This window comes from Dendrobium catenatum, unplaced genomic scaffold (assembly GCF_001605985.2).
Source record: "Dendrobium catenatum unplaced genomic scaffold, ASM160598v2 fragScaff_scaffold_1483, whole genome shotgun sequence".
In the NCBI taxonomy this organism is placed as follows: domain Eukaryota; kingdom Viridiplantae; phylum Streptophyta; class Magnoliopsida; order Asparagales; family Orchidaceae; genus Dendrobium; species Dendrobium catenatum.
This window is the reverse complement of record NW_021319945.1, coordinates 551,652-564,109: the sequence shown is the minus strand read 5'-3', so window position 1 is coordinate 564,109 and position 12,458 is coordinate 551,652. Positions and strand designations below refer to the sequence as shown.

The 12,458-nt window shown below is 34.7% G+C and overlaps 1 protein-coding gene across 1 annotated transcript; it reads right to left on the bottom strand.

Moving 5' to 3' along the window:
• Positions 1-3,837: 3,837 nt before the first annotated feature.
• Positions 3,838-5,136, bottom strand: LOC110115416 (senescence-specific cysteine protease SAG39). The gene is made up of 2 exons (XM_020848630.2): positions 4,668-5,136; positions 3,838-4,587 (listed from the first exon to the last, which is right to left on the bottom strand). Exons 1-2 carry the CDS (start codon positions 5,092-5,094, stop codon positions 3,995-3,997), a joined length of 1,020 nt encoding a protein of 339 aa, XP_020704289.1. The 5' UTR covers positions 5,095-5,136; the 3' UTR covers positions 3,838-3,994.
• Positions 5,137-12,458: the final 7,322 nt, after the last annotated feature.

Sequence of the window (12,458 nt, the reverse complement as noted above, 5' to 3'; positions counted from 1 at the left end):
AAAGGCTCAAAACAAACCTCCTCAGGAAGACAGCCAACAACACCCAGAACAGAAAAACCCCCACCTTAAGCAGCCAAAACAATACGCTAACACCAAACTCCAGCAACCACAGAAAACAGCCACAACAGCAAACCAGAGAAAAGAACCCCAGAAAGCCCACAGCACAACCAGACCAACAACCAGCACCCCACCACCAACAGACCCAGGAACGAACAACAACCACCAAAAGAAAGAGACAACAACCACCACCAACAGCAGCAAAGACACCCACCGAAAAAAAACAAAAACAGAGGCAAACAACTAACCTCCAAAACATAGGGAACCATACGCTTATCCAAGAAAAAAAGGCCAGTAATATTCGCAGGTAAAAGATGAAAGTTGAGATCAACAATAGCATTAAAACTGCTACCAAAGAGCGATAACGCTCTGGCAACAGAGTTAACCTCCACATTGATAACCGTAAAAGAGCAATTCAAGACCTCCCTCAAACCCATAATATGTCTACGCAGGTAAAAACTCGAATGCCCACAGCTGGTACCATCCTGAACAAGAAACATGGAAGGGTCCACAAGAAAATTGCTTTCCACCAACACGTTATACAAATCCAAATTAATGCAAACAGAAAGCCCATGAATGACCGCAACCAAGAACCCACTCAGCTCATCAAAAGCCTTAGAATCCCCAGCAAAACCAGCAATATAATTCCCAACCGAATCCCTGATAACGCCACCAATACACCACTTGTCACCGTATAAATCCAAATGAATATTAATCTTAAAACATAGGGGATTAGGAGCAGCCCAGTTAGACCACCTGGAACCCGCAGAATGCAAAGAACCCAAATTATAAATACCAAACACATCAGCAGTAGAGTAGACATTAGAGAAATTCTTATAAGTAATAAGGTTAGCTGAAAAAAGAGCAAAGACTTTCTCCTTAATACGATTAATAATAGCAAGATGATTCATCCGAATGTTATTAAAACGGGAATCATTTCTAGCCAGCCAAATGAACCAAAAAATAAGCATGGGAATAACATTACGGATATGGCCTTTCCTATTCACCCAGTTGACGTGACATAATTGCATCAATTGGAAACCCAATAGTTGTAATTAGAAGGCCATATCAGTACCATACATAAATTTAATTTTTGTTCCTAAAAAATATGCTACATGATTTATTGCAAGAAAGTGAACTAAGAAATACAAAAAAGACTAAGAAGCAAACATGTATTTGGATAAAAAAGATATTATATGAAATTATTTTATATAATTTATTATTGATAGTGAGAAAATAATTATAATATAATGGATTGATTATAATGTATCATTATTTTGTTTTTATATAGAATAAATAGGGTTTTATTTAAATTATGAAGGGTTAATATGAAGCAGAAAAATAGCTCTTACTATCTGAGGATGCTAGATTTATATGATACTGTTAATTTAATTTATCTATATTGATTAATCAAATTATTTAAGTTAATACAATCCTTCTAACTCATATGACAGATTGTACATTTTTTATTGAGGAAGGTTCCAAACCAAATGTTGGAAATTTGGACGTAAATAAGAGGGTATTCATAATGTTCATAGTTTGGAATCATTTCGACCTGATACTTTCCTGAGGGCATTTTTTATATAATGATTTTATTATTATTAATTGACAATTTATTTAAAATTATTAAAAGGGAGGCAATAATAATTCTTCTCGTGGCTATCATTCAGAGAGAAAGAGAATAATGGAGACAAATAGCTAAAGGGCAAGAGAGAGAGAGAGAGAGTAAGAAATAACGTTACTTGTGTTCGCTGTGCTTAAATTTGATTCGCAAGTAAATTTTTTTCCATTATTTATATTGTTGAGAAAAGCAGTAGTAAAGTCACTCTGGCTATATTAACGTATATATAAGTGTTTTTATTAGCCTATCTTGCAAAGTATATATCCCTATCATTTATAACCCTCACCGTGGGGTCTACGCGTTGATTAAAATAAAAAATACAAGAGCGGGAACCTTCAGCTCTCTACCGCTCTGTAGAGCTACAAAACAAATTCAAAATAAAAAAACTTATGAGCCAAAAATTCCCTTTAAATAAAATTACAAGATAACCCGAAACCACATCTTTAAACGATCTAGTTTTACCAGCAATAAGAGGGCCAACGGCCGGGGAAGACGACGTCGGAACCGACATCGCCCCCCACCCCAACGAAAAGAAAAAAACAACCCCAGACAGCAAAAACAGGGGAAAAACAGGGCTAAAAGGCGGCGAAAAAAGCCCAGAATGAAAGAAACAGGTAGAGGAAAGAGTATACCAGAGGCAAAATGCAAGACGGCGGCAGAAATCTGGCTAGGAGAGCCACACACCAGCAGCGAGGAAGATCGCCCTAAAATCGCCTCAGAAACGCAGAGCGGCGGCTAGGGCTAACGATGTATAAGTTTTAGATAGCTTAAATTCACATTGATTGCACTCTGCATGGTGAAAAAGATATGGTCTCTTGGATAACCTACGACTTTCTATTGTGATAGTTGCGTGTGCAAAGCGTGAGGGTTGTACGTTGATTGTGGATTTATTGCATATACTATGTTGGCCTAATAATATCTTGCATGGTATGCCCATTTAACCGAACTGTATGATCGAGGAAAACAAAAGAATTTGTTTTGTTTTGTTTGAAGAGCCTGTAAGGTGATACTTAACGCTTCAGACAATAAAATATCGTATCATGAGACAGAAAAGACAATAAAATATCATATCATGGGGTAGAAATTTTAAAATCAAATCATCTTTAGATCAAATAATGAATTTGTTTAATGTCTTTAACAAAAATTGAAATTCTTCACTTTAAAATGAAAATATATGACGAGTTTTAAATAACTAATTATATGATATATTATTATTATTATTGAAATATGCATAAAATTATTATTTTATATGGGATTGTCTGATGAAAAAGAAATGTAAAATAATATATATATAGTCCAAAATAAAATTAATGTATATAAAAGGGTCCAAAAACAAAAGTAAGATTTTATTTTATTTTTTAATGTGGTTGGAATAAAAAACAAATAAAATAATAATGTATTATGAATAATAATTATTCGGAGGTGGTCAATGGCCGAGTGGTCAAAAGCTGCAAGTGATGGTGGCAGGTGTTTTCGGTGGAGGCAGTAGTGGCGGTGTGGTCGTGATGGTTGTTGACAGCGATAGCGATAAATATGGGTGATAATAAAGGCTCCATATTGAGACAATGATTGACGAATGATGAAGGTGATAGTTGACGATTAATAGCTATAGCCAGACAGTGTGGTGGTGGCTGACGTAAGGCAATGATTAACCGGCTTTACGTTCACCCAAGCTATGTATTTAAAAATTTGCTAAATATTTGAATTTCAAATACACTCAAAATGAAATAGATGATAATTACAGTCAATACACTCCCAAAATATATTGCATTGAAACACAGTTATCCAAACCCTAAATAAACCATTCAATATATCTCTGCTATTCATATTTTAAACATTCCGAGTCTGGAGGGCACGTGTGATCTTGTGTCAGCATCCATACTTTATATACTATTTTTGCTTGTGGAAAGAACACAACAAGCTTCTAAACTTCTTCTAAACAGCTATAGAAGCTTATAACGCGTGATCAATATTCGGCTAATCACTTAATTAATTGCTTCTTTGAAGAGCAATCCGTTGGCCAACACAGGCTGTGCTTATTAGCAATCCTTATAAACAATTTTCTAATTAATTAACAAGCAACACATACATACATGCATACATAATTGCATCACAATATATATATGGGTATACATGAACATGCACATCTATTACACAAAGTACTTTGTGACACGTAAAATTAAGCCTTCGTTCGGGACGATTTTCTTATTGCTTCTTAAAATAATTTTTAAATAAAAAATTAAAATTTTTATATTAAAAAATTATTCTAAAAAGCAGTAAGAAAGCCGTCATAAACGGACCCTAAGTCAACACACTTCAAATAGTAGGGTAGGAAGGCTCCATGGCTAAGCCACATAATCCTTCAGCCGCAGACACGTCCCTCTCGATCCTCATATACCCGTTCTCCCCCCAGCTAGTCCCCCATGAGTTCTTCACCAGCCAGTACTTGGTGCCGTCGGTATCGGTGCCGTACCCGATGGCGGCAACACCGTGGTCAAGTTCGGTCCCACACGGCCCAGTGAACAGTCCTCCACTGTACATCTGGAACCTGAAGTCACCGCCGTCGATGGCGACTGACACTGGCTGCGCGGTCACCGCCTTGAGCAGCGCGGCCTCGTTGTTGGCCGGCACATCCTCAAAGCCGGAGATCTTAACAGCGCTGGCGGACGACTTCTTGGTGTTGCAGGAGCCGTCGGCGGATTTGTAAGGGTAGTTTGCTTCGGTTGTTAGGCCGCCGTTCTCGATTATGAACTTGAATGCGTCGTCCATGAGGCCGCCGCTGCATCCTTCATCTTCCCCGTTCACATCACAGTCGACCAGCTCCTGCTCCGAGAGCGATACCAACTTACCGTTCTTTATTTGGTTGATGCTCTCCGTCGCCGCCACAGACGAGAAAGCCCAGCAGGCGCCTGAAATTCTCGCGCAAATGAGCCATTAATGGTCATTACACAAAGAAATCTACATATTCAAACTTCTGTTAAGAACTCACCGCATTGGCCTTGGTCCTTGACGGGAGTGACGGCTCCTTTGGTCCTCCAGTCTAAGCTGTTTGCGGCTGTGATATTCTCGTACCTGAAATTCTTAGGCTCGACGCGATTCGAGCTGGACTTCTTATAGCCGGTGTAGAAAGTTCTGAATTCCTGATTCGTTAAATCAGCGAAGCGGTTGGCTCCCAGCTGAAACTTGTGGTTGCCAGCATTGAAGCTCTCTATGAGCTCCATGTTGGCTTTAAATATCTCAAACCGTCGCGCTTTCTCTGCCGCATCACCATACACTTTCCCGTGCTTCGCCATCCACCGTTCGTGCTGCTCAGCCATCGACATCTCGACGGGTAGGAGTCGAGATGCTGACACAACAACGGTGCCCAAAGCCCCGAAGACTGCGAGAGCAAGCAGAAGGCTTCTCGTAGGAGCCATGTGGTATGGTGGCGCTTAATTACTAATTAACGAAAGGATAGTTAATTAATTAAGCTTGGTGTGCTCAACGGCTATGTTTTGGGAGGTTATATAGAGGATTTTGAACGAGAGTTTGGACACTCAATTCCTCTAATAATGGAGGCTGTAGAATTACGTGCTGCTTGCCGTGGGGATTGAGCTGATTGAGACCTTCATCAGGGTGAGGAGATTCGCCTTCTTTGTATGAGAGAGTACGTGCCGTGGGATTCCCTTAATTCTTTCCTTCATTAATTTTGCTTCAATTAACCAACTTCGTTTTCTTCTAGATTTTTATTGCTACTGCATGCTCATGCAAAAAATGCGTATTAGATTTTTTATTTTTTTTTGTTGGGTCGGGGAGAATGTGAACTTTAACTAGTAAAGAACTAATTTAATTAAGAAACTCAAAAATTAAAATTGTTTATGAAGGAGCAAATTTGGGATGAGACTACTGAGATTTCGTTTGGGGTGATTTTTTTATTGTTTTTTAAAAGAGTTTTTTAATAAAAAAATTGTATTAATAATCAATATAAAAGACGTCCCGAATGAAGTAAGTTAAAAGAGATAAGACCTTGATATTTAACACAGGATGGCTTGATCTATTTGTTAGTTAGTTCCAAATTTTTTTTAAAAAAATTCTAGCCAATTACATATAATTACAAATCATTTTTATGTTTTATAAAATAATAATAAATTCTTATTAAATTTATAATTAAGATTCCATTCTGACTGGCCCATAGGGGAGAATTCTATGGAGTTCTTTTTGTCCCATTCGATGAGACTATCAAAATTGGCCATGTCTACAAGAGTGGGAACTTACGAAGCCCATCTTCATATTATAAATCTTACTATTTTTCTAGAGGAGTTATCACCTATTTATGTGGACAAATTATTGCATTCGGTCACCTGACAGAGATCCGTTCAATGCACAAAATATTTAACTTCCTATGAATCATAATATCTATTAATTATAATATAAATAAATTAAAATATACTTATAATATATTAGTATTCAGGATTTTAAGTATAAAGATGATTATATATTTGAAAATTATATTTCACTTTAAATTCTTATATTTGGTGATTTATTATTAATATTTTTTTTTTCTAATTTCTCATTTTTATCAATTTATTATAATAATTATTTAAATCATAATCATTTTTCCTCTTTATGGAACTCATAGATAAAACTCAAGCTCGAGCTGGACTCGATTAATTAATCAAGGTCAATCTCAAATTAAGGGTGACCCGAACTCGGCTCGACGCGTTTACACCCCTACTTAAAGTAAATGATAATAATCTTGTAATTATGATATATTTTAAAAATTAGGTAACATATTTATAGACATTACATAGAAGGCTTTAGGAATGCGTACATGAAAAATACATATGCAAAATAGCTAGATTTTTATTTTATAATTGAAGTAGGATAAGAATTATCTCCTAATCTCAACATGCATACAAGAAAATGCATGCCAAGGCTTTGCTTTCTCAGGCTACTCATACACAGTTATAATTTTGGAAGTATCTATGATGTGATCAGGTTATAGATTAGAAAAAAAAACTACTTGATTGATACAGGAAGGAAAATTTTTTTAAGTGCTTAATGTTGTTATCCACACTTAAGACAATAATTATAGAAGGGATTCCTTTTGGGATACGCAGCTCGATTTCTCGGTCGATGATAGTCTACTTGGAGAAGCCGATGACTGAAAGAAGTTTGCGAGTATTGAGGTTCTGTTTGTTATTTAGGGAGAGGTGACTTCTGAGTAAGCTTTGATCTGCAACAATATTCTGTTTCAGACTTGAACCAACTATTTGCATAGTGTTTGTAGAGTAGTTTCACAGAAGCAATAGACAGTAATTATTGGTAACTTCAATTTGATTTGATATTCTATGTAACTTTGATTTGATCTATTGGTTGGGAGCTTTAGCCATCAAGCAAGAGGTCTTGGGTGCATGTGATTGTGTGAGTTTGCTTTAATTGGCATTGTTGGAAATATTTTAAAAGAAAGGTAGATTGGAGGCAAGCAATAGGCTATGGAGATTTTGGGTTGAGGAACAATTTTATTATTGAAATTTTGTTGAGTAGTTTACAACTTGAGTATACAACATCATGACATTCCTATTTATAGGTGTGAAAGCTCAATCTTGAGACTTACATTACATAGCAATTCTAGAGTATTCTCTAATTATTACAAATATCCTAGATTTTTTTTACTACTTTAAAGTCTTCTACATTTTACAAGATTTTAGAATACTCTAGAATTGTTGAGAAATGAGCATCAAGTTTTGTCACTCCTTGATGTGAATTTTGATAATTCTAATCATGTCCTGCAGTTGCTCAAACTTTCCTCTTTGAAAGAACTTTTGTAAATATGTCTGTTAATTGTACTTTAATCTTGCAGTGCTTGAGTTTAATCTCCTAATTAATTGCTCCCAGCTGCTCTGATGAAGTGATATTTAATGCAATGCGTTTGGTTATGCCATGAAATAAAGAATTTTTTTCAGTGCAATAGCTTATTTTTTTATTACAATAGATTTCTATAGCTTTGTCTTGTTCTTCACCCATATCTTCAAATATGTGTTTTAGCCATATAATTGGACTTGTAGTTATCGTTGATGCAATATATTTGACTTCTTCTTCTTCTTCTTCTTCTTCTTCTTCTTCTTTGTTTTTTTATTTTTTTTTTAATTTTTTTGAGAAATCCCATGAATGGGCCTACGCATTAATTTAAAGAAAAATTATAAGTCCTTAAAGGGAATCGATAGCAAGATATGCTCAAAAGAGCTATAATAAAAAGAAAAAAATAAAACTCCTTCGTGCCAAGGATCCCCACTAATTACAAAAGAAAAATAAACCTAGTTAAAAGCTAAGGGTGGAAAGGAGCCATCCCCAAAAAGGATATCCAAAGAAAATAGTTCAGCTCGATCATCCTGCTCAAAAAATCTAGCATCCAAAGCACACCACCTAATCCACCAGGAAGCTATGGAAAAACATGTACCGTGATAGAAGGACCTACAAATTAAGATACATAGAAAGCGCTAGATACTTGAGCATAGCCTTCCAAAAAGAAAATCTACCAACACATAGAATAAACCAAACAAAGAGCACATAAGAGACAACATCAAATGAAAACAAAGAACATATCTGAAAAGAAGATAATTCTACAACCACAAACATGATCCTACACTATACTAGAGAGGACATGAGCAGAATATATGATGTAATAAAAGCATAACTAGGAATGGAGCTAACAAAACCACCCAAGACAACACAAAGAATTCACTTAATTATAAAAATAGAAAACAACAGAAAATGAATATGAGAAGAAAAAACTAGCAACATTAAAATCCAAATTAAGAAATAGCACAGTAAAATAATTAAAAGCCAATGCACCTTTCAATAGATGAGGACATACATGAATACCATAGCCGTTAAGAAAGAGACATCTATAAAAGAAACAACATCCCAAGTCATGCCAAAAGAGAGAGGCAAAATAACAGCCCCAAGGATAGCAAAGGAGAGACACCCATGAGAGAAGAATCAAACAAAGAACATCCAAATCCATAGGCAAGAAAAGTTTAGGTTTTTTGAATATAAGGTAAACCTAGTTTGTCCAGTCTTATAAGACCTTTGAGATCATGAAACCCATTGTCAATATAAATAATTTTAGTAACTAAACAGCCAATACCTTTTTGGCTAGTCAGTCAGCACACATATTCCCTTCACACCAAATTATGAGAGATAACATGCTCAAAGTGAGTAAGAAGCTTTTTGATTTTCTTGACTAAGTAAAACAGAGAAGCATTAAGTCAGTTGTTTGTAGAAATTAATTTGACCAACATAAGGGAATCCAACTCAATCCAAATGTTATGAATTATGATCTTTGAATAAATGTAACATAGCTAATAGAGTCATGGCCTCCGCCACAATAACCTTGCCAATAGGCCGAATACAAGAAGCAAAGGCAAACAATTTAGCACCAATGTAGTGTCTAACTAAACCCCCAAAACCGAGCTCACTGTTATTAATAACACCATCAATATTTAGTTTGAATTGACCCCAAATGGTTTGCACCAATACACCACCTTAGCGCATCCATAATTGGTAGGGGTATAAAATGAGGTGTGAAAAAATTCAGAACAAATTTTACTACCTCTAAAATGTTTTGGAAGAAGAACTTTGGCAGACATAAGCTAGTGAAATTTAGGGTTTAGGGTGAATTGGCACTTTTAAAAATTCTTAAGCGCTAAATAAAAACTTTTTTGAAATCTTTTGAATATTTTAAAACAAACACAATCAACCATGGAAATTAATATGTGAAAAAATAAAGTACGAAAGTAACACAAAAAGAACACACCTGATTTTATAGCGTTTGTCCAACTTGAGCGCTACGTCAACTCCCCAGAGCATCTCCTCCAAGTATTGCACTAAAACACAGTAACTCTCTTTTTGAAACAAAAAAGGCGGAGAAGCCTTTACAAACTCTTTTTCTCCGACTCCGGCGAGGTAGAGAACCCAACCTTTTTTTGCTTTCTCCTGAATAAGGCAGAGAATCTTGATTGATTGCTGAAGATGACCTTTCTAGAGCCACCAAAGAGCCAAGGATGATGAATGAAGAAGATGTCTCGAGTCCTTTCTTGAAGAAACCTTTATAAAAATCTCACAAACTCCGTCTCACAAGATTCTCTCTCTCTCTCTCTCTCTCTCTCCCCTCCCCCAAGCTTTCCCTCTCCTTTTCTAAGCTCTCTAAGGTCAGGAAAGTAGCAAAAGATCTTTCCATCAATAATCAAGAGATCTTATAAAGAAGGGCTTAAAACTTGCCCTAATTTACAACTTGCCGTCAAACATCATTTAGGATGATCGACAGATCATCCTATATGATCAGTGTATTTTAGCCCTTTTAGCCATGACAATCACTACATGAAAATCATCTATTACTGGCAGAATTTTTTGATGGAAATTGATCATTTTCGACGGTTTTTGAATTTACCGGCTGTTTTCTGGCAGAAAAATTTCGCCGGTAAAACACACGTAGGAAAATAAAAATTAATAATTAATTTAAAAATAAAAATTAATAATTACTACTTAATTTAAAAATGTAAAATAATTAAATTAAATTATTATAATTAAAATTTAATTAAAATAAATTATTAACTTAATAATGAATTAAAATACTACAAAAATTAGTAATAAAAAATAAAAATTTAAAAATAATTATGCTGAAAAACTGAAAAAGTCGCCGGAAAATCCGCTGAAATTTTCTGTGGGAAAGAAACCGTCGAAAAATTTCATTAGAAAAGTTGTCTCATTATTTTCCGTCGGAAAGCCACTTGAAAATTAACCGTTAGAAATTCGTGTGAAAATTCCGCTGGTAATGAGTGATTTTTCTATAGTGGATCTGGGTGGGTTGGACGATTTGGCAATACTGTTTGTTCTGATCATCTCAAACAATGTGGACATCATCCTGTATGATTAGTTCAAAATCATACATATCATTCAAAACATCATTCTGGTTATCTAGAAGATACATGTTGGATGATAAAGAAATATAAATTATCATTCAAGACGATTGTTTGATCGTCGTGTATGATTAGTTCAAAATCAGGGATTATCGTCCAGCAAATCGTTCTGATCGTCTAGGAGATACACTTGGACGATGAAGAATTTCAACTGATCATCCAACAAATTGTTCTGGTCATCCAGGTGATTCAGGAGAAAACTAAAGTTTTTTCTAACTGATCATCCAGGACGATCCTGTGATCGTCCAGGGTGATATGATTAATGAATCAAACCTTAATTACTTTTCTTAATCACCTGATTAATTTAGGCATGATTGTAATTAATTATCTAGGATGATATGGGATCATCATGTATGATTTGTAAAAATAATATCATACTTAAAAGAGTTTGGTGGCTGATTCTTTCTGATTTGAACCTATCATCTAGGATGATATTAATATCGTCCATGATGATTTGCTTAATTCAACTATCTTAACACAGAGGCCCTAAGTAGGGTTTCTATTTTTATTTGATCTTTTAGGATGATTTTGGATCGTCCTATACGATATGATCAAAACAAAAAAACCCTTAACCTTATAGAATTTTTTCTTATGAGTGTGTGTGTGCAATTTGACTCAAGAAAATATAAAAACACTAGAATTATACTTATAGACTGACTTAGTCCAAATATACCTAATCTTGAGCTGACTTGAATTGTAATTGACCTTATGGACCTGAAACATTAGTATGAAGGACAACCAAAATAGATGTGCAGTAGTAACATTAGTAAAAAAATATGAATGTCAAAAATATTTGTTATCATCAAAATTATAATCCTTGAATCGAGGTTTGTAACAACATTGACATTTAGAGGCGTGTAGAAATCTTTCAATCTTAATTTCTCATCCATGTGATTTGAATTTTTAAGTAATCTACAAGTGAACATAGAAATACTTTTAGGAGAAACAGAATTCCATAATTTCCTAAATATAATATTGTAATCATTCCAAGCACAAAATAATTCCAAGCATCATTGTTGTTAAAATTTTCATTAGTAGAAAATTTAAAAATAGGTTTATTCGACATATTAATATTAATAGCAATGTCTTGAATTGCTACAATCATTGTAGGAGGAAGATTATCGCTAAGCAAATTAATGTTCCACTGCTACTCACAAAAAAAATAGCAATACGTAAATTAATGCCCCATTGAATATATTGCTCACCTTGCCACTTAATTTTGCAAAGCCTAGACCAGTAACAGATTGAACTTTCTTTTAAAAAAAAATCTTGAGAGGGGTAAATATTCTTACAATACTTGAAATTCATGAAATTATCCCATAATGACTTGTTAGTGCAAAAAAAACCACTAAAGTTTAATAGAGAAGAACTTAACCATATTAGTAATGGATTTAAAGCCAGCACCTCCTTCACCATACTAGCGAGTACAAGAGTTATTTCAAGCCCTCCAATGAATCTTATTACTATTAGAAGAGGAGCCCCAAAAAATTCTATTGATTATCTTATCCAATATATTATGAAGTTCCAAGTAAGGATTACTAGTTTGGAAGAGATAAATAGGAATTGAGCATAGGAAACTTTTAATAAGGACCAGTCTGCCACCAATATAGAACAGTTTAAATTCTCAAGAAGAGAGTTTAGTTTTAATATTTTGAACCATTTTATCAAACAGGAAGGATTTCCTTTTACTTTTGTAGAGCGGAGGACCTAAGTAAAAAATAGCGAGGGATTGATTCGTAAAGCCAGTAATATGAGCTATAGTGTTGATACTTCATTGATTCAAACCTTTGCGACAACTAAAGGATCATTTCTTTTTCATT

Coding starts and splice junctions, on each gene's coding strand:
- LOC110115416 (XM_020848630.2), bottom strand. CDS start 5,094: ATGGCTCCTACGAGAAGCCTTCTGCTTGCTCTCGCAGTCTTCGGGGCT. Junction 4,588..4,667: donor CAAGGACCAAGGCCAATGCG/GTGAGTTCTTAA, acceptor CGAGAATTTCAG/GCGCCTGCTGGGCTTTCTCG.